Raw genomic sequence first — 22,442 nt, forward strand, 5'->3', positions numbered from 1 at the left:
TACAGTTGTAGTTTTGTTAATAAGCACTTTAGTTGGACTGATACAAATTATTTTCAGAAAGTAAGTATTGCATGCACCTGAGTGCCTTGATCCACAACTTTCAGAATCTCATGTGAGAAAATTGCACGTTGGGTTTTGCATGACAAATGTTTTGGAATCCACACTGGTTGGTACGGAGGAGGCCATTCTGCGTGGGATACCTTATTACATTTGAGCTCTTTGTTCTAATATTCTACAATAGATAAATGTAAAAGATATAGGTGGCAGTTTTGTGTACCACTTCTTTTACTCTTCTTGTAGATTCATGTGTCTTATGCTTTCCTCCAGCAACTGTGAACAGCTTTTTGTTCAAGAGATCTATGGTACACATCATGGTTAAGAGAGGGGCCAACTCAGTTGCAAATTCTGTATAGACTCTAGCAGGGATTCCATCAGACCACGAGCCCTTGTCCAAATCACTTCACCTGTGCTGCTTTGACTATTTAATTAAATCCTTTTTTTGGTCAGTTTTTTCTCATAATATTTGTAATTCTCATAGCGATTCTACATTATGCATGATTTTCACAACTTCAGACTGCATTTTCCCACTGTTCCTAAGCTTTATCTATCAAAGTATAACATACACACCTTAAGAAAATTGTTTCACATTATGAAATGTCTTTGTATGAAAAGGCTTTGTAATCACATTACAGCAAATAATAATAAATATTCTGTACAGGTACTCTAATTACATGGACATACAAACAATGGGAAGAAAAAATTGCAACAAATTTTGAAAAATGTTTTTACATTGATGTTGAATTATCTCCTAATGAGCCACGCCCGGATTTGGTGCATCGCCGTGGTATATATAAAGATACATATAAAGCAAGTCAGCCTTGGGCAGATTATCAGCTGCGTTGCAACTTCCCTATTGCCATGGTGGTTGTAAGTATCAGTGAAAGTTTTTATTTTTATCTTTCTATTTTTTTCTCCTTTTTATTTTATTGTATTGTATTGTATTATATTTATTGGTCCAGTAAATCTTACATGTACAGTACAGCACATCAGATATTTAAAGAAAGAGAAACTTATAGTAATGAGTATTTAATTAGAATAAAGAGGTTCATGTATTTTGCTGAGTGGCAAAATGAATGTGAATAAATATTTAGGAATAACATTTTACATTTTAGTTTTACAGATGGAAAGAATGCTTGATACTAAGTGAGCATGTAATTAATCTTGGTGAGGCTGAAAACAAAATTATTAAAGTATGTTGGATCTCATACCATGAGGGAACTGGTTTCTTCTTTGGGAATATAAGAGCAGAAAAAACTGAAGGTGGCCAGGTGGACGAGACTGTTGGAAGGCAGTTCACATGATTTTGGAGTGACAGTGACTTAACAAAACACAAGGAAATTGAAACAGGGAACTGTGCTGCAAAAAGTGTAATTAATAAAATCATAGCCTAGCTAACAACTACTAGCTGGCTGCAGAAAATACATTGCAAAAAATCCAGATGAGAATGGAAAGCCAGAGAAGAAACTCAAACAGTAATAACTTGGAATCTTCCTTGTAATTTTTCTTCACATTCATATAGTTATTTTTAAGCTAAATGTTCAGTCAAATTCAGATGAAATACAAAAGATTGTAAAAAGATAGTAAATAAATAAATATGGTACTTATAAGAAAGATGAGTTCAAGTGATGGGGGAAGAAGTAAATAAAAACAGTGTATGAAACTGAACATAGCTATGGGTAATAATAGTTAGTGAGTCAGGAAATAAACAAAATGGGCAAAGAAGATAAGCAAAGGAACAAGAGGCAATGTAAAGTGCATGTGGAGGTAACTGGATACAAATATGTTATGGGTATGAGGTAGAAGTAGTAATGGGAGATATAATGAAGAAGAAAATACAGAAACATCCAAAGCTTAAGTTCAAGTTAATGGGAGGGTGAGAGCAGTTTAGTGGGAAAGGAGACTGAGAAGAAATTTGTGTAGCTTGGCTTGCGCTGAATTGCAAAAGGAAAGTTTGAGTTGAAAGTTAAGTTCCTATATCCTAATTTATATCTGTTTATCCCAGTTGTTAGTTAGTTGTTTATTCATCCATAGACCATTTACAAAATACCAGGCACATCATCTTAATTGAAACAGGAAACAATTTTTTTTTTTTAAATCACCTTGTTTCTGCATACAGTAGTATTCTCTTTTATAGGTATTGTATTGTATTTGTATTTTTCGGACCAGTAAATCTTACATATACAGTACAGTATATCAGATATTGGACAGATCAATGCAAATATATCTTCATGTTTACATGATGTTTTCTGTGTATTAATGAATATAATTTTTTCAGCCCTGACTTTTAATTAAACCACTTTCACTAAAAAATTAAAACTGAAAACACGAATAAAAAATATTAGTGATTACAGTCTTCCCATGCCACAAGTAGATAGTCATACTTACACAATATTTTTGTAAGCAGTAAAAAATGACGTTTATATACTTTAACTTTCTTAGACTGTCATAGATTTTGGAGGAACTCTGACAGATGATAGAAGAGAAGCAATGTATTCATTGATATTCTTTTAATACTGCTTTAAATTTATTATATCATTTATTACATTAATTTCTTTTGGCAACTTGTTGTAAATAATTTTACTATGGTGGAACATTCGTTTTCGGCACGAACTGGTTTTTATTTGGAGCATGTGAAAGTCAATTTTCTGTCTTGTGCTATGAGGATGAAGATTTTCATTTTTGAGGAGGACACTAGGATTTGTTATTGCATATTTCTTGATAAACATTGCACTTTCAAAGAGGTAAATACATAGAAGAGAAAGAGTCCCCATATTTTCAAATAATGGTCTGCAGAGTGTTCCTTTTCATTCCAGACATGATTATCACTATTCTTTCCTGCAAACTGAAGAAATGTAGGCAGGATGGTGAATTACCACAGAATTGCTTAGTACATGATTATAAAACCAGAAACAATTACAATTGGCATCTTGACAAAAAAATTGAAGTTAAAACTTGGCAGAGTATATTGTACATGCCATCATATTATATGATAAGTTACCACAGCATATAAAAGACATAGATACTATCTACTCTTCCCAAACAAAACTGAAAGATTATTTACAAAATAGAAGTCTTTTCATGGTAATGGAGTACCGAAATTAAAACAGGTTAACTATTATAAGAAGTACAGTTTATAATGCATATATAGAATTAATGCTTATCTAAGACTATATAAAAACCAAATGTAATTAGATTTTAAAAATTCACTGCCAATTACTGTGTAAGAAATTAATTTGAAGACATAAAAATTTCAATGGTTTACATGACAAAATCCATACAATGTAAATTGTTTCACGGATTAATAAAGCAATCAATCAATCAATTAATTAGTGCATGGTACTTATGTCTTTTAAATATGCTGTAAGTGTAGTGTGAGTATACCATCTAAGGTTACCTTGGAGCAAGATCCCCAGAAATTTGTATTAGCTTGATTTGCAATATCTGTGTCTGATATCTGAATTTTTATGTCCTCTTCACTGTTTCTCTTGACATTATGAAAATTTAATGCTACTGTTTTACTTTTATTTATTGTTAGTTTGTTTTGGCCAAACCAGTTTCCAACACTAGTTAACATCTCAGATGGTGCTGTCTGTAAAATTTCTGCTGTCTTTCCGCTGACTAAAATGCTTGTGTCATGTGCAAATTGGATAATGCTGTGACAGTGTTTGGTTAATACTAGGTCATGCCACAAGCAAGAAGAAGAATTACAATTTCAAGAAGATATTAAATCAACTAAATACTGTTCTGATTACAAAGAAGTAAAGTGTGGTGTACTGTCAGGGGTCAGTACTGTGTCCCATCCTATTTTTGATATATATTTCTTTTTAATCAGAATAGTGTCTAGTTGATTTATTATCCTCTTGACATTGTATTCCTGTTACTTGCCTGTGGCCAGCAGGATATTATCTGAGCCAGTTGTTAGGTGTACCTCCGATACCAATACTGTCAAGTTTCTGCAGCAATATAATATAAAAGGCCTTAGACAAATCAAGGCATATGCCTTACTTTTTCTCCACTATCAAGTTTTTTGAGCACTTCATTCAGAAATTCAAATATTGCTGTACCTGATGATTGGCCTTTCTGGAAACCATATTGGGCTATTGATAATATTCTTTTGAAAAAAAAAAAAAAAAAAATCACAACACCAAAAAGTAATTAATGTAGAGTAATGAAATTTCGGGAATTCATTAACATTGCAAGACCACAGGTTAATGTAAGCATGAGATATGCCATTGCAAATGTGAACTGCTGGTACATTAATAATAGGTGTAACTGCCATAATGTAGGGTGAAAACAGGCAAACGTGCATGCATTGTGTTGTACAGATGACGGATGTCAGTTTGTGGGATGGAGTTCCATGCCTGTTGCACTTGGTCGGTAAATACAGGGACAGTAAACGCAGTTTGTGGATGACACTGCACTTGTCTTCCATTGATGTCCTGTATGTGCTCAATTGGAGATAGAGCTGGTGATTGAGCAGGCCAAGGCAACATGTCAACACTCTGTAGAGCAGGTTGGGTTACAGCAATGGTATGTGTGTGAGTGTTATCCTGTTGGGAAACACAACCTGGAATGCTGTTCATGAATGGCAACACAGCAGGTTCAATCACCAGATTGGGGTTCAAATTTTCAGTCAGAGTGCATGGGATAACTGCTCCCACTGTCATACAAAACTACATGGCAGACGATAACTCCAGGTGTAGGTCCAATTTGTTTAGGCCATTGATAGGTTGATTGAAGGCACTCACCTGGGCTCCTTCTAACCAATGTACAATCATCACTGGCACTGAGGCAGAACTGGCTTTCATTAGAAAACACAACAGACCTCCACCCTGCCCTCCAATGAGCTCTCGCCATTGAAGTCGCAAATGCCAGTGGTTTGAGGTCAGTGGAGCACACACTAGAGGGCATTTGACTTGGGACTGTCCTTTAAGTAAATGTTTTTTGTAACAGTTCGTTGTGTCATTGCAGTGTCAACTGCTGCTCAAATTGCTGCTGCAGATGCAGTATGATACGCCAGAGCCATACACTGAACATGATGGTCTTCCATCTCAATCATTCCATGTGGCCATCCAGAGCCCAGTCTTCTTGCCACCATACGTTTTTGTGACCACCACTGTCAGCAAACATGAACAGGGGTTACATTCCTGCCATACTTCTGCAGTACTGCGGAAGGAACATACAGCTTCTTGTGGCCCTATTACATGACCTTGTTCAAATCCAGTAAGGTGTTGATAATGTGGTCTTTGTCACCTTAAAGGCATTCTTCACTAACATCAACTCACCATGCCCAATCTCACAGGTAACTAATGCTCACAATTGTTACAGCATGTATTTAAAGCAAACCTGATTTGCATCCTCATAGTGGTCTGCTGACACCACTCTTATGCTACCAGTGTGAAATTTGAATAGACATCATCTTTCTGATGTAGGAACATATCTACTAACTTTTGGTTATGTCGCACTACTCCTTCTTGATGTCGCAATTTTTTTTTTCCCGTTGGTGTATATCTTTATAGGGAGCTCATTTACTATTTTAGTTATTGTTCTAATGAGCATTTTTTGTAGTTTAAAGACTGTGTGTCCATGTTTTGTGTGTGGGAACCACAAAAATTAATTCCATGTCTGAAGAGAGAGTAGATATAGGAACAGTATGTAACTATAGTGCCTTATCTGTTATACACTGATGACAATACTAAGGGCATAGCATGGTGATGACATTTTGTTTGCTAGTGCACTTGTGTGTTCATTCCATTGCAGGTGACAGACAATATTAATTCGTTTGGTTCCAATACAATATATTAAATTTTCATCCACACTTAATTTGCAGTTGGTTAATCAGAACTTTGTTATTCCATTTAGTCTCCAGTAAACTACCTGCGTTTGTTCACTCTACCATTCACCTTAAAAGTTACTTAGTTGCTCCAAAAAATGCTTTTCTGAAACTTTGTGTTGGCTTCTTGTCAGATCATGGACAACTCTCTGAATCCCATATGCCTGTCCAGATCATCTTCATTCAGGCCTTGACATAAAGTAGACCTATATGGCCTCGATTGCAGCTTTTTCTGAATCCTTTGTAGGCTTGCTCTTGTTATTCCATACTCCTTGGATGCTTTTCTGGTGAGATTTAGTCAGGGATTGTACAGAATATTGTGTGACAGCATTAAGATTCTCTCCTTTAGTAACAGGCTTTGGCATACTTAAATGAGGAAGCTCCACAACTGCCCATTTTCTTCAAATGTTAAGTTTAATTTGTGGTTACTGTATTTAAAATGCTGTTGGCTGTTTGGAAAATGTTCCACAAACATCACCGTAATTATGGTCATATTTTCACCATTTTAACAAAACAAGTACCCACTGTTCTGTAGCTAACTTTCTATTCATTGTTTCTCACATTACAACAAACAATAGAACCTCAAGCAACACACTAGTCAAGTTCATGACTGACTAGTCAAGTTCATGACTGTCTTCCCCCATTCTAAGCAAACCAAAGTCTAAGGACTGCGACTGAAAACTGACTTTTGGCCCACCCTGAATATTTCAAGTCAGCATGTCTGTACACACATCCAGCTTTATTATCTGGCATTCTAACCACAGCACTTACTACAGGAAACAGATATATTCTCTTTCTTGGATCGGTATCTAATTTAAATGTGCTGTTACAGGAAAATTTCTCGATGCCCAGAGGTGATTAAGTGAAATTGCACTTAATTGAGAGGTCAACTATCCAGTTTTCTAATATACCCTGCAGGAAAATAGCTACTACGTACATCCATCCAGGGGTTTCCAATTCATTCAAGATTTATTGTTGCAAGGGTACATATGGAATGCATGAAATGATTACATTTACAGATCAATAACACAAGCAGTGTGGTTCATGGTGTGGGTTCCTGTAGTCATGTCCTAGTTCATGAACCACGGGCAACATATGAGTGGCCAAGTAAGTGGCCCCGACAGTTGGGATACCACTTACTTTGGAATAAGGCTGGGCATCTCGGACATATTCTTAGTCGTGGTCACCTTTGTGCTCATACGGCAAAGACTACCAAATCCACTGGTTAGTCCCTCAGCCGTTAGGGGTAAAACCCAATGGGACTCGGGGCAAGTAAGGCTAGCAACCTGCTTCCCTGGTACTTTAAATATGATGCTGGCAATAATCAGAGCAAAATGCCTCAGACCTTTGGAGGTGATGGGGTCCCACCTCTAACTGACAAACCAGGGACTCCTAAGATACAACTTAGCAAACAAATGGTAATGAGATGGGGAGCTATTAATATCAATGGGGGCTACTCTGGGAAGAAGGAAGAGCTGGCAGAGGCTGCAAGTAAGATGGGGCTGGACGTTTTAGCTGTTAGTGACATTCGGGTAAGGGGTGAGAAAGAAGAGGAAGTGGGAGAACACAATGTATACCTGTCAGGAGTCAAAGCAGGAATAGCACAATGGGGTGTAGGGCTTTACATCAGGAAAGAAATGGAACCCAGCGTAGTTGCAATAAGGTATGTAAACGAACGACTGGTGTGGATAGATTTGACAGTGTCTAGCAAGAAAATTAGGATTGTGTCAGTATATTCGCATTGTGAAGGGACAGATCAAGATAAGATGGATAGTTTTTATGAGGCACTCAGTGATGTAGTTGTTAGAGTAAAGGACAAGGGCAGTGTTCTGCTCATGGGGGATTTTAACGCCAGGATTGGAAATCGAACAGAAGGGTATGAAAAGGTTATGGGTAAATTTGGAGAGGATATGGAGGCCAACAGGAACGGGAAACAACTCTTGGATTTCTGTGCCAGTATGGGCTCAGTAATCACAAACTCCTTTTTTAAACATAAGAACATTCACCATTGGGAAGTCAGGGGAACCAGATCTGTCATTGACTATGTAATAACAGATCAGGAATTCAGGAAGGCTGTGAGGGACACACGTGTATTCAGGGGATTCTTTGATGACACTGATCATTATTTAATCTGCAGTGAAATTGGGATTGTGAGGCCGAAAGTGCAGGAGGTCAGGTCCATATGTAGGAGGATAAGAGTGGAGAAACTTCTGGATAAGGAAATCAGGCACAAGTACATACCGTATTTACTCAAATCTAAGCCGCTTTTTTTTTCCGGCTTTTGTAATCCAAAAAACCGCCTGCGGCTTAGAATCGAGTGTAAAGCAAGTGGAAGTTCTTAAGAATGTTGGTAGGTGCCACCACAACTAACTTCTGCCGTCAAATATATGTAGCGCTACACAGGCATGCTTTGTAGGCACAAAGATAAATACTGGCGCCAATCCCTCTGCGTCAGTAAATAAATTTAAAAAAAAAAAAAAAAAAAAAAAGGTGGAAGACGAGCTTTTTTTTCTCCGCCCCGAGTTTCGACCACTGCATTTTCATACATTATCCAACAAAGTAAATACAAATTCCGTTTTGTTCATTTTCGAATGTAGCAGAATTTCAATGTACTACGAAAATCCAACTGGCAAGACTGTTTGGGATGTTTGTCAATATGGCCAACACTACGTTCTGAATTTTTTCCTACCTGTGAGAAGAGATGGTTGCTAATAGGAACCTGATGAAATGTGAATCACATGCAGTATTCTCTTCACCATAAGAATAATACGAATATAAACATTTTGCCATGTATTCTTTCGTGTTTGCTGCTATCTCGTTTAAACCCTGTCTGCCTAATAAACTACGAAACGAGGGTGAGACAACAGCAAACGCGGAAGAATATACGTATCGTGTCATGTTTATATTCATATTATTGTTATGCCTAATAGTGATACAGTCAGAAATGAAGCACGGCAACTGACTAGATTTTTAAATCTAAGATGACCAATTTCTGTGCAGAATTTAATGTATTAAAGAAGCGGCCGCAAAGATTTTCAAACGGAGAAAAATTTTCGCCTAACTCTCGTTCAGAACATATTCTATGATACGCAGTCTATTATTTGGTTCTTGTTGATCATTATGAAAGAAAGCAGCAGTGTAAGTAACAACAAATAGCACTCTCTTGCCATTGTTTCGCTAATGAGACAATTACTCTCTTTTTTTTTATTGTAAGCAGCGGTAGCGCGCACAAAAGCGAGTCATGCCGCGATCGGCGACAGGCCGTAAACACACACTATCAGAATGCGACAAACAATGCATGATGCCTATAACAAAGAAAACAGCACTTATCAGATCAAAGCAAAATAAGCAATCGATTCAAACCAGACGAAGCACGTGAAAAAGGAAGGGTATCTGTAAAAATACGGATGGAGTGCCTGACGAATAGCTATGGCTACCTGGTGAAGCTTAACTGCTAACAACATTCTGCACATACCGAGCAATCATTAGCATCCCCCCCCCCCCCCCCCCAAGATACACCAAAGGTGAATGAGAGTTGTAGCGTATCACACTACAGACCATAAGGCCTGGGGTGATGCCAGTGTGTGATGGATGAATGAACTATTTGAGACAGCAGTCACCTGGTCTACATTGTATATGCATACGTCCACCACTTCCATACAGGAAGAATCTGCTTTCATCGCTGAAGACCACAGCTTGCTATTTCATCTTGCAAGTGATCCTCTGATGACACCAATCAAGCCATGTACATTGATGCTGTGGCATGAATGGTAAACGGGTTAGAGATGTGCATGTCCATAGTCCCATTGCTAATAGCAACAGTTTATGTTTACATGTCTTGGCTCACAAACCCTTGTATCTGTGCTGTGGTAGCTGTAAAGTCTGCCACTGATACCCTTACAACATGATATCCTGATGCACAGCTGTGCTGTGTGGACATCCAGAATCTCGTGTGAGAATGTTCACTTGACTACTGATACCAGCATTGTTGCACATCTGATGCTGCACATCCAACTTGTGTGGCAATAGTCTGAAAGGACCATCCCACCACTCATAAGGCCACAATTTCACCCTTTTTAAACTCGCTCAGTTGGCTGCAGGAAGCAGGAGTGTGTCTCTGTGGCATGGTTGCCTGCTTGCTTCACATGTCTGAAGCACAGTGATCCTTCTGGCTGTGAGCATTCCATATTAAAGGATAGACAAAGATGGCACTCTGGTAGCTGTGCCACTATATTTCTTTTGGTGGATGATGGTGAAACCATTGTTAGTACATCCACTATCCCCCAGGTGGCATATGCCATCATCAGATCAAAATCGATGAAGTCTTTCTTTCTTTCTTTTTTTTAAAAAACCCTGGCAGTGTATATAGTATAATGACAAAAATACATCAACCAATTACTGTTTCTCCACTATAATACTTTCTTTTGCCATGGACAGTTTCAGGACTAAACCCATCTCCAGATAACAGTTCACCTCTCCAGTTACATTATTTTAAATATCACACATAGAGTGGGTATCCTTTCTGTAAATTCATTTGCATTGCAGTCTGATGCTCATTTTAATGCTTATAAAGAAAACTGTTATCATATTTCAAATGATAATCCATGTTATTTCTCATGTCAATATGTCTGCATGTGAACAATGTTGAAGTTTCTATTAACATAATCCGACGATACATATATGTGTGGCCAATGAGTTATGCAAGCAGCAGGAGTAAATAGTTTTAATGTCTTTCCCATTAACCTACCTGATTCATTTTTAAAAAGAATTTTTCCAGCGAGCAGTGTCTCTTGTTGCCAATTCACCCTTTCCCACACTTCTCTGTATCTTTTTGATGTAAGGAGATTATTTATTGTCAAAATGTCTATGTTTTTGTGTTTCCTTGTAGGCACCAGAAATGTTTGAGCCGAAACATGCTTGGATAGCATTGAAGAAGGTAGAAGAACTGCTTCTGGGCCCACTTGGGATGAAAACTCTTGATCCAGCTGACTGGAACTATTGTGGAGATTATGATAATGCTAATGATTCTGCTGATCCTAAAGTGGCTCATGGATTCAATTACCACCAGGGACCAGTAAGTGGTGGAATAAATACAGTTACTGTGAATACAAGTTATACTCCCACTGTATAATTATTGTGTATCACACAGCATAACTTGTGAAATATAATCTTGGTTATATATTCCATGCAGAAAAAAATTATTCAGTTTGCTTATTGATTTTGCTTTGTATCACTAAATTCTACATTTTAAGATTTTTGACTCTCCCTTGTTCCTTCATGTCCACCATTCATTCTCCCTCTTTCTTCTTCCACCTGTATCCCCTCTTTCAGTTCCCAAACATTAACTTTTTTCCGTCTTCACGTTCTCATATTTTCTGCAAACATATCATGTGGATTACCTATTTGAGGATGGTGAAAATGTAATTTCATTCTCATTTTCAGGAATGGGTGTGGCCACTTGGATACTTCCTTCGAGCGTGCTTACACTTTGCTCGAGAAGTTGGTGGAATTGCTGAGTTGGAGCGTACTGCTGCACGTGTTCGATCTATCTTGGCCAAACATTTCACAGTTTTACAAACATCGCCGTGGAGAGGCCTGCCTGAACTTACGAATAAAGATGGGGCTTACTGTAATCACAGTTGTCAAACACAGGCATGGAGCATGGCATCCATTATAGAGGTGAATATGAATATATCATTAGCAAATGATTTATCATAAATGAAAAGACATTTGTATTAAAATTTACTAATTGAATTTGATTATCAAAAGCAGCTTTATCATATAAGTACAAAGTTGATAAAAAGTAGTGCTTCTAGAGCCAAAAATTCCTCAGAATATAGGAAAATGCCATTGTCATTTTTAGAGGTCAAATATATCAACGTACAGAAAGCACAGATATACTGTACATATTGAAAATAGCTCATTATCTGCAAAAATACTGAGTGCATAAAATTTTGTGTTTCAGTATTATGATGAAACTAGATACCTAAAGTTAATAATAGTTCATAATGTTTATCTGTCTTTTTGCAGGTGCTACATGATCTGAATCAACTTCAGGAAAGCCACCCTATCATTCTCGACTCTTCTAGTAACTGACTGCACCTTGCGTGTGTAAATCCATCTAAACACCAGAGGGGGCCCATGACTTCACACGCATTACATGATGTCCCACTAACTTCTGGCCCCCCTATTGCCCGTGCTGTTACGGCAAGTAATGTTGTTTATAGTGATAGGTTCTTCAGATTCAGGCAGCCACTAACCAGTATTGTATTACAAATCCATTGGGTGGGCTATAATGCACTTTCTCTTCAGTTGTGTGAGATACCGTTAAAAGAGTACATGCCTTTTATAGCAAAATGTGTTTGTGTCAGCTGCTTAAATTTTCTAATTAAAAATACATTTACAGCAGAATCAGAAAATGGACAGCAGTCTACTGATTTTAGGGAGTTACCAATGATAAACTATGTTCTGCTGGATCATTTAACAGTTATTCAGTCTTCCCTTGACAGCCGGAGTAATAATCTCCATGTTGCCAATGATGAAGCAGTGACAACTGTAGTACACAGAGATACACGAAACGTTTTAGCTCGGGCTTCAGTATTAGAAGGAAATCCTTCAGAGATTTTCAGCAAATCCAATAGATCAGGTAACCAGGTCAGCTTTGCACAAAAAAATAATAATGTTGTAAGTCCAATGCACAGTTTTAAGTACCCAACCTACAATCCATTTTCTTCACAATCAGAAAAATGTACACTGCCACTAAAAAACAAAGAATTGGGTAGCTATGTTCATTATAAAGATGTTGATGCTACAGTAGTGCTCATTCCTGAGCAAAGAAAGAAGAGACTTGTAGATGTGGATCCAGAAGCACAAATCACCATGACGAGTTCAGAGATCCCATCACCATATGTTATGAAGGGTTCAGAAGAAGTAGATTGTGATATTTCAGAATCTAGTAGAGCAATAATAACTGACAAGAAGAAGAAATTTAAGTACCCAGGAAGTCTGCAAATAAAAACACCAAAAAAGCTTCAATCCAGTGCTTCAAGACGTGTCAGTGCACAAGATGAAATGTCAATTTCAGTAATTGAATCATATCCACTGCCAGAGCCTCCTAGTTTGTTGTTATTAGAGCCACTGCTTCTGATGCAAGATGTGAAGAAGGAAACAAAGACAAGGAAAAGGAAGGCACAGCTAACACCATCTGAGCAACAGAAAGTTGCTCGTATTATGATTTCATATGCTCTCGCCTTCTTCCTCCTTGCCATTGTAACTTTTTATGTTGTGTATTTTGCCTAACTGAGATGAATGTATGTTGAATAATTTTCTCAGGAAGTTATTTAAAATTTTAAAAGCAGACTATTCAAAAATAAATAGTGCCAATTGTAGATTAAGTACTAGTTTTACACTTTTATTGGGACTAATGTTAAAATAGTGACAGCAGGTACTTTCATACAAAATTATTAACACAAAGACCTACTGAAAATTTGTTTTAAATAATAAAAATGATAAAATTGTGTATATCACAACCAAGGTGATAAAGTCAACTATTGCTAACTTTGTTAATAATAATGATTTTAATTTAATGAGGAAGAGGTGTTATATTGGAGTGTGTGTGCATGTGTATGTGAGACAGGAGAGAAGAAGAGAAAACCAAAGCAGCTCACATAATTAAAGTATTACATTGCTGACTGAAATAAACTGTTTGTTCTTATTTCACTTCAAAAACCATTCAGTTTTTCTTCTTTTCCTACCCATTATTTCCTTAAGAGATATTCATGCTTCTGTTTGTTTTGGTTTACAGACAACACATTTTGGCATAAAAATTTTGAGAGTTCTGTTTCTGACTGTATTATAAATGAAAATTGAATAACATTTTAAAATTGCATTCTGAAGTGATACATACTTTAATTTTTCCTAGTGTTTATTTGAAATTTGTACTTCATTTACATCTGTATGGAAGGTAGTTTGCTCCATTTTTGATTTCTGACTGTCTTCTTTGCAAATCTACAACAAAGTAGAATAAACGACAAAACATCACACATCAAAGTAACAAATCTTTTCATGGGAGATTAATTTAAAGAAAAATTGTTGCATATTTTAAGCTTTGAATTTCTTTTTGTTAAGGCTACACAAACTTACACAATGTCATGCAGTCACCTAACTAATGGTAGTTAACTGACATACTAGTGCATATCACAGCACTGACTCTACCAGACACCAAGAGCACTGGAAAACCATTCTGATTCATGAGACCCAGTGAGGTGGTGCAGTCACTAGACAATGGACTCACATTTAAGAGGACAGTGGTTCAAATCACTATCCAGACATCCGGAATTATGTTTTCTGTAGTTCATTAAACCAATCATGGCAGATCCCAGGATGGTTACAAAGGAAATGACACTGTCATTTTCCTTCCCCAGACTGAGCTCATAAACCATCTCTAATAGCATTGTTGACAGGATCATAAATCTTATTTGTCATTCCAGCCAGCTCCATCATCAATCAACCACCACCCTTAATTCATGGAGCTTGCTTGGAACTAGTCTGAGATGTAAGATTGTTTGGAGATTGTCTAAGATGCACCACATTGCAGGTACTTGAGGGCTAAATAGGATTGGCATCAGGTGACCTGGAGCCCCACACGAATATACTCACACCTGTAAAGTGTTACTTGCTGAAGGTTTAGGTCATCTGCAGCTGCAGATACATGTGACTGGGCAGTAGGTTCATGCACTGTTTGCTTTTGAGAGGCAAAAACAGATGGATCAGGGGCCCAATGTAAAGATCCTTTACATAAGAATACCTGACCACACCTGAGAATGGTGCCATATTTATAAGGATTGACTGGTTTCCAACTGTATCATACTCTGCAATCAGTTGGTACCATGAGTTACCTGCTCAGGTAACTTACTTCAGTGCATTGAGTGCCATGTTAAAATGTTACCAACTTGTTTCATGCCTCATAAGTCTTGTGAAATTTGTTCTTTAATGTTCTTCCCATGATAATTTGATTGAATAAATGTACACAACACTAAAATTTACATTTTCATTCTGTTTCCTTTTATTGACACTAAATTCAATTATCAGCTTATTTGTATGTATTAATATCAATTTCTTAACACAGATCAGTAATCTACATGAGTTACAAGTGGTTGCACAACATCACAAGCAACATAATAAAAAAGCATCTTCGTTTAGAAGTTTATGTGTGGACTGACTATCGAACCTTGTGTATCGAACACTTATTGCAAATTGAGTAATAACATATGTAGTAACTGTGCTAGTTGAATGCTAACCATGGACTGACTGAAAGTTGTATGATAAAAACCAAATACTGAACATGAGATGTGCGCTTGTTGATGATTAGTTACCAAAGTAGAACTGACATAGAAGTTTGCAAGTTTACTGCTAGGTCCTGACTGACTACTGCTTCGGATGCGATGCTTATTTATAGATGGATGTATTACAGAATTTACTAAATGGTAAAATATAAAGCCAATGAGTTTCTAAGCCTGCCAAGAATTCCATGGAAAGTTTTATTTTATAGTTTAGTAATTAACAATTTATTTTAGTGAAAGTATACATTTTTGGAAACAGAAAAATTTGACAATGAAACTATAACACGGAATGTTGGAAAGGGTTACATTTTAAGACTGGAACACTCTGGACTACAAGAATTTTGAATAAGAATAACTTTTTAAATATTAAGCTTTCAGAAGCAGTAAAACATTTGTTTCAAAGAGGGAATGATGGCTTTCAAAGCTATGTCAATCTTAAAACAAACAGTTACTAGCTGGGTTGCATTTTGACTTGTACATGGTTTACAGGTATTGTAAATTTAAAATATTTCTTTAAATAAAGTGTTTCTACATACACTATTTACACTGTGGTCATTAACAGACTGTAAACTATCCTGTGAATAACAAAGTTTAATGAAATAATGCATAAATAATTACTCAGCAATTTTGTGTACACATGATATCTGCATTAAATGTATAATGGAAAAAAAATGTATTAAAGGTGTGAGGCTGTAGCACATGGAGCTGTCCCATCTTAATGTGTCTCACCATGACAATATCAATCTCTGGGGTGTGAGATATGTGGTGAGCAGAGTGAAGTTGTGGCTGCGGTACCCCATATAAGGAAGTGGTTTCTTGGTGGCACAGCTGTTCACCAGCCATTGCTCTTGCCTACCACTAAATTGCAGAGTTCATTTGCTACACTGTGATCTGTGAATCTGTTGTTATTACCTAGCTTAATTGATTGCAACCTTTGTCATCCAACATTGATGATAATGACTATGATGACAATGATGATGATAAGAAGAATGAACTCAGCTACTTGTACTTTGTTTTCTTTGTCTTTACCAAGTGATAAAATGTCACAAAAACTGTCTTCTTACTGTGTAATGACAACTTGGTTATGGTTTTGTATTGTGCCAGAGTCAATAACATTATGTTTTCATGGTCGTAACTAACAAGCTATTGACAAAAGGAATGTGCATTAGCTGTAATCATCTGGTGCTTCTGACTTGATGCTACTGCCTGAGCTTTTAAAGTTGTCACCCACAAAACAAACAAACACTCTGTCCTGGGCTGAAGGGGGGATGCAACTCTGGAGACTTTAGCTTTCTGCAGGATGCAGGATCGCTATAGTCCTTGCGTTTAGCTGTGGCATATAACTAATATTGTTATGTAGTAACCAGAGTCAAGTCAAAATTCAGAAGCAGGGCTGTCAATGAAAGACATCATTTAGCACTGAAAGCACATATATTATGAACACCAACTTACAGTGACAGCAGAACTGATCAACTGGACAAAAAGTACAGCTATTTTTACAAACATTGAATACTCCAGACAGCTGATATTTATACAGACATCAAATATTGCAGAACATACAAACATTAAAAATATAAGATATTTCAAGAACCTTCCAGAAATGATAAATACTAATCAATGAATAATTGCTGTCGGTCAGGTATGAACAGGTGACCTGCAGCATGTCAACTGGAAATGCTAGCCACTATGTCACACTGCATACACCACAGCTTGTGACAATATCCCTACTGATACTCCATGTTAACTTGAGCACACAGTGTGATACTTTTCATAACACTGATTTAAAATTCCTTCCAAGCATTTCTAAGAGTGACAAGTTTCTTGTAGGTTTAAGTGAAACTTTCTCCTCTATTTCTGTGTGTTTTGTGCAAAAGACTTAAACACATCCATTTTTGTATCCCCTGGCGATATTGTGCAACATTCTGTAAGGAAGACTTCTGAAAAATTTCAAAACCATTAATAGCAGAAGTGTTGCTAGATTTCTTATGCCCTTAACAATAACTATATATGTAACAGTTCCTAAATTTATGTTTGGCTGTGTGCTTGGTAGAAATGTGCCACACAGAAATCCTGCCTTGGACAGATTTTTGTGCAGATGTTCCTCTTACAACTATAATATGACTTAATCTCTCAAATTCTTATTAATCACCTGCCGTGGCCTACTTTTTTCTACACCTGAATGAGGCTCCTCCTCCTACTCAGCACACTGTATCTGTTCTTTATCTGAATATTACCTCTACTCACATTTAATTTTGCTGTTATTGTTGTGAAACAGAGGACTCTTTGAGACACAGACTGACAAGTTATCTGTCAACCATGTATAAAGTTTTATCTTGGAAATGTGTGTCATAATGTGAATATACCTTGAGTCTGAGTAACTTTGACAATTTTAATGTGTTTGAGGCTAATGACAAACTGCAGTTGATAAGAAGAACTATGACAGGTATGACTTCAGGGCAAAAGAGGTAGGCTTCAAACCCTCATATAACACAGTCCAATTGAAACACAGGAAAAAAATATATTAATTGTTTGTGGGTTTGTTTAGTTAGTAAATTAACATCACAAAATGCACTGTGTATTATGTGAAAGGATGTTCTTAAATTCCAAGAATCTGTCTTCACAGAGAATAAAAAAATTTCTCTCTTTAGTGTACACAGTTGAGAATGTCCTTGATGAGACAAATGTGGCAGTAAGGCTAAATGCATAGAACACCACCAACTGATTTTCCTTCTCATCATCTGTGAGTAGAATATAAAATGATTCCAATATATCTATAGTGTGCCACAAACAACACAATGCTCCCTTGGTGATGCTGAATGGTCAAAACAGCAGGGCTTGTTTGGGGTTTAGTGATCCTGAGAATTTCAGACTGTGATCCAGTCAGTACCACCAGCCCTCTATTACTATAAACTTGCAAAATATTTCTGCAACTGTTGTTGGACATGATGGTGGAATATTTTCTGCACGAGAGAGCAGGGACTGCATTATGATTGTGCAGACTGTCAGTGCGATAGGAACAGTTATTAAAAAAGAAATCTCAAGGTAAACTGTTCCATAAAAACACGGGAGAACTGCCAGATATCAGTAATGTCCTGCCACGATATTTCGGCGCAGAGTCTTCTGGCCATCTTCAGGTGAGTTCCACTGTAGTAGTACTGGCGAGTACGCGCTGAGCTCCGCTATTTAAAGGCATACTGAGGTGACATTGCGCATGCGTTGCTCAGCATGCGCGTTTATAACAACTCCATGCGCTGCGCCTCGCACCCTCCACGGTGGAAGCTTGGCGTATCGATATCAGGTTGATTTTCATCTTTATGCAGATAACTATGTCGACTACGAAGTTTCTCTATAACAGGATTCCAAGCAGAGTTTAGCTGATAACCACTATCTCGATTAATGAGACTCTCGTTGTCAGACAATATTATTTCCATAGATTCATTGATAATTGAGCTCCAAAAGTTTGATGTATTGGCCAAAATCTTTGTGTCATTGTAATTCATGGAATGGTCTGTGGAAATACAATGTTCGGCGATTGTGGACTTGGTGGGTTGGAGAAGGCAAGTATGCCATTGGTATTCCACAATGCATTCCTGCACAGTTCGTGTTGTTTGCCCTATATATGATTTGCTGCATTCACACGGAATTTTGTAAACACTTGATTTACGCAGGCCCAGGTCATCTTTAACGGATCCCACCAGTGATGAAATTTTGGAAGGAGGGCGAAAGATGACTCTCACTTGATATTTTCTCAATATTCTGTCTATCTGCGAAGAAATATTCCCAATAAATGGTAGATAAGCAGTCGACCTGAAGGCCTCTTCCTCTTCCTTGTTCCATCATTTCTAGGTCTTCATCACTCTGTTCACTTGCCTAGGTGAAAAGCCATTCTTCAGAAATACCTCGCAGATAGGCCTCTGTGTGTCGTTCACCAAAGGTTGCTCGAGATATGGACATGGATGTAAACTGTGTGGCTCCAATGCTTGTGACTTCTCCCAAGTTATCTATCAAGTTAAGTGTTTTTCACCATGTGCTCGATCACGTGGAAGCTGGCCAGGTACAGCAAACAGAGTATTGTGCTGTTGGGGCAATTTACAAATTAGTGGTTCGTCCCATTACATTTTTGGTGGTTGCTGATGCCGGTGTTGAGAACTTGTTCAGGATGGATGCATTTAAGACTTTTCGATTTTCTATCACCAACACAGTTCACATTGTGTATGATCAAGTATTGTATTTTTAATTGGAAACACTGTATGAGGGGTTTTCAGACTTATTTTTGGGAGGCATAGGTGTGCTACAAATTTTCTGCTCATATTTTTTCGAAATCCACAGCTTGACCTAGTTTTTGTCATGTATGTCATATTCCTGTCACCCTGAACGTTCAAGTGAAAGCAGACTCGGACAGACTTCAATCTCTAGGGGTGGTGCAACCTGCTATTGCTAGTGAATAGTCATCTCCACCGGTTGTAGTTCAGAAACCTCTGTGTCGACTTCAGTACTATTGTCAACACCCAGTCGATCATGGATACGTATCCTCTCCCATGCCAGAAGGAACTGTTGGTGAAAATATTGGGTGGCTAGTACATTTCTAAAATTTATTTGTCTGAAGAGTATCTGCAGGTTCCTGTGGGTGAAGAGTCCCAACAAGTTCTGATTTTGAATTCTCCTGTTAATCCCTATCAACATTTGCACCTTCCTTTTGGTGTGGCTAGTGTCTGTGCTATTTTCCAACAATTATTATATCAACTGACTATGTCTGTTGCGAGTTGCATTAATTATCTTGATGATATTGTTGCCACAGGCTCCTCCATAGTGGATCACTTGAAAAATTTGTGCACTTTGTTTTCTGTCTTACAGTCCACAGGTTTATGGTAACCTCACAAAATCTCAGTTTTTCCAACCATCTATTGTTTATTTGGGGTTTGAGGTATCATGGGATGTGGTTTGCCCTCTGTGAGACCAAATCTCAGCTGTTACATCTATACCTTGCCTCTCATCCATGAGAGACCTTCAGGCCTTCCTAGGGAACATAGCCTACTACCATAAATTCCTGGCAAGAGTCAGCCACCATGGTGCACCCTTTGAATGCCTTGTTACACAAGAATTTTTGCTAGAGCCTGGACTGTGAATGTGCTTTTCAAGTGCTGAAATCCAAACTACTCTTGGCCCCTGGTTTTGCTAAGTTCTCTGTGGACCAGCACATAGTTTTGACATCTGATGCCTCACAGTATGGCCTTGGAGCAGTCCTCTCTCAGTAGTATGCCAATAGCTCTGAATCAGCTCTTGCTTTTGCCTCTAAACCGCTCACTCCAGCCCAGTAACGTTACTCTAAGGTGGGAAAAGAGGCTCTTGCCATAGTCTGTGCTTTCTAGAAATTTCATGTTTTTTGTATGGCTACAAGTTTCATCTTATTACTAATGATAAAGCCTTGGTTTCCTTGTTTAACCCTCACACTTCCTTGCCCAACAAGGCAGCACATCGCCTCCATCACTAGGCACTGTTCTTGTCTCGCTACAATTATGAAATCCATTTTCAACCTATGTTTAAACATGCCAATGTGGACACCTTGTCCTGTCTTCCTGTGGGTCCTGATTCCGAATTTCATTGTGAAGAATTGATTTGCTGACTGATGACCATAGATGTTAAGTCCCATAGTGCTCAGAGAGCCAATTGCTTTGCTTCTATCTTGATACAGAAATGCAGGCTGCAGTCAAGTGTTTTCCAATTATGAGCTTGCACATAGGAACTGCTACTGCTGCTGCCAACCTGGTTCTGTGCCAGGTGGTTTGGTTTGTACAACAGGGCTGGTGAGATCAATTGCCGGGTCAGGCTTAAGACACTCTGTGCAACTATTTTCACTTATGGTATTGCCCCCTCTGTTTTTGACAGTGTTTTGCAGCTGTCCATGGAAGACCTCTTTCCCAGATTAGTCAGTCCTGCCACATTATGATGTGAGGTTCTGCCATTGAGATGCTTTGTGCACTAAACTGTTAGGTAGGGGACAAGTTTTTCATCCAAGGACACATTCAATCAAATGACAAGGCAGCATGACTAGTGCATACATTCAAGTCCCAAATGAAAAATTTCACTATAGGTTCTTCACTGGATGATGCCCTTCTCTATTTTCTGAGTGCCTATTGCCTCACGCCTATGAGGCAGCTGAGCCCACATGAGTTGCTTCATGGCCGGCAGCCGCACATGCTCCTCCACCTTCTGCAGCCTGAGATGCACCTGCTGTGGTTGTCCGCTGCTGGGGACACCATCTGTGTGATGTCTGTATGGCTGACAGATTGGTGACACGTCACCTTGATCAGCTGCACCTCTGCTCACCACTGGACTCTAATGGTTCGTGGGTGGCACCCCTGTCATGACAGCCCAACCCACTGCCCTCCAACTCGAGACTGTCATTGATGTGGAGGTGCCCCCATCCCATTGGCTGCTTCCTCCACATGTGGCAACCTGGGGTTCCAGCTTCCCTGTGCTGGGGGCTGGTCCATTGCTGCAGCCTCCTATTCTGGCCGGACTGCCTGCACCAGACCTCCCTCCATCATCACATCAGCCATCATCATCAGTGGGTTCTGCCCTGCCACCTCCACGCTGGGACGTGCTTGACAACATCGAGATGTCGATGATACCCTAGTCTCCAGTACTGTCATTGGGTGCCGTGTGGGCCCACTGCCCTTGGGCAAGTCCGTGTCCCTATGCATTCTGGCCCAATACTCCAGTACCTGCCCAGCCCATCACCCTGCCCCCTCTGTCAGCACTGGGTGCCAACAGTTTGGAATCAATAGATGTTTCTATCATCAGGTTGCTGGTGTCTCCTCCATTACCTGGGCCTTCACTTTGCACAAGGGAGAAGTGTGTTATATCTTGCACCTAGTGCATGTGCGCTGAGGGTGGTGTCACCGTGCATACGTGTTCGAATCTGCCACCAACAGTATCAGCATGGGCTGGTCGATGGAGGGCACTTCTGAAAGGTGTGCACACAGTGAGGTCTCCACCGCACCACCTACCCAGTGACTCGTGTGTGTATATATGTGTGTGGAACAACACTAACTGGCTCCTCTCATGCGTCTTTCCAGTGTGCCATTAACGTCACTGTACTGTGTCTTGTTATGTGGGGATCCAAGGAAGTTTGTTTTCCATCGTAGTTGAGTGCTTCATGAATAAAGCCATATTCGGCTTACTTTGGGCCTGTCTTGTGTACTATG

The 22,442-nt window shown here is 38.6% G+C and overlaps 1 protein-coding gene across 5 annotated transcripts in view; it reads left to right on the forward strand.

Annotated features, from left to right (window-relative positions):
* LOC124556652 (glycogen debranching enzyme) overlaps positions 1-12,128 on the forward strand; it is a 204,751-nt gene extending 192,623 nt beyond the window's left edge. For all 5 annotated transcript variants that reach the window (XM_047130620.1, XM_047130622.1, XM_047130618.1 and 2 more), the window contains exons 24-27: positions 719-927; positions 10,782-10,967; positions 11,336-11,572; positions 11,924-12,128. In XM_047130620.1, the coding sequence (XP_046986576.1) occupies positions 719-927; positions 10,782-10,967; positions 11,336-11,572; positions 11,924-11,989 (698 nt within the window). In that variant the 3' untranslated portion in view covers positions 11,990-12,128. The remainder of the gene's footprint in view (positions 1-718; positions 928-10,781; positions 10,968-11,335; positions 11,573-11,923) is intronic.
* Positions 12,129-22,442: the final 10,314 nt, after the last annotated feature.

This window comes from Schistocerca americana, chromosome X, assembly GCF_021461395.2.
Source record: "Schistocerca americana isolate TAMUIC-IGC-003095 chromosome X, iqSchAmer2.1, whole genome shotgun sequence".
Lineage (NCBI taxonomy): Eukaryota > Metazoa > Arthropoda > Insecta > Orthoptera > Acrididae > Schistocerca > Schistocerca americana.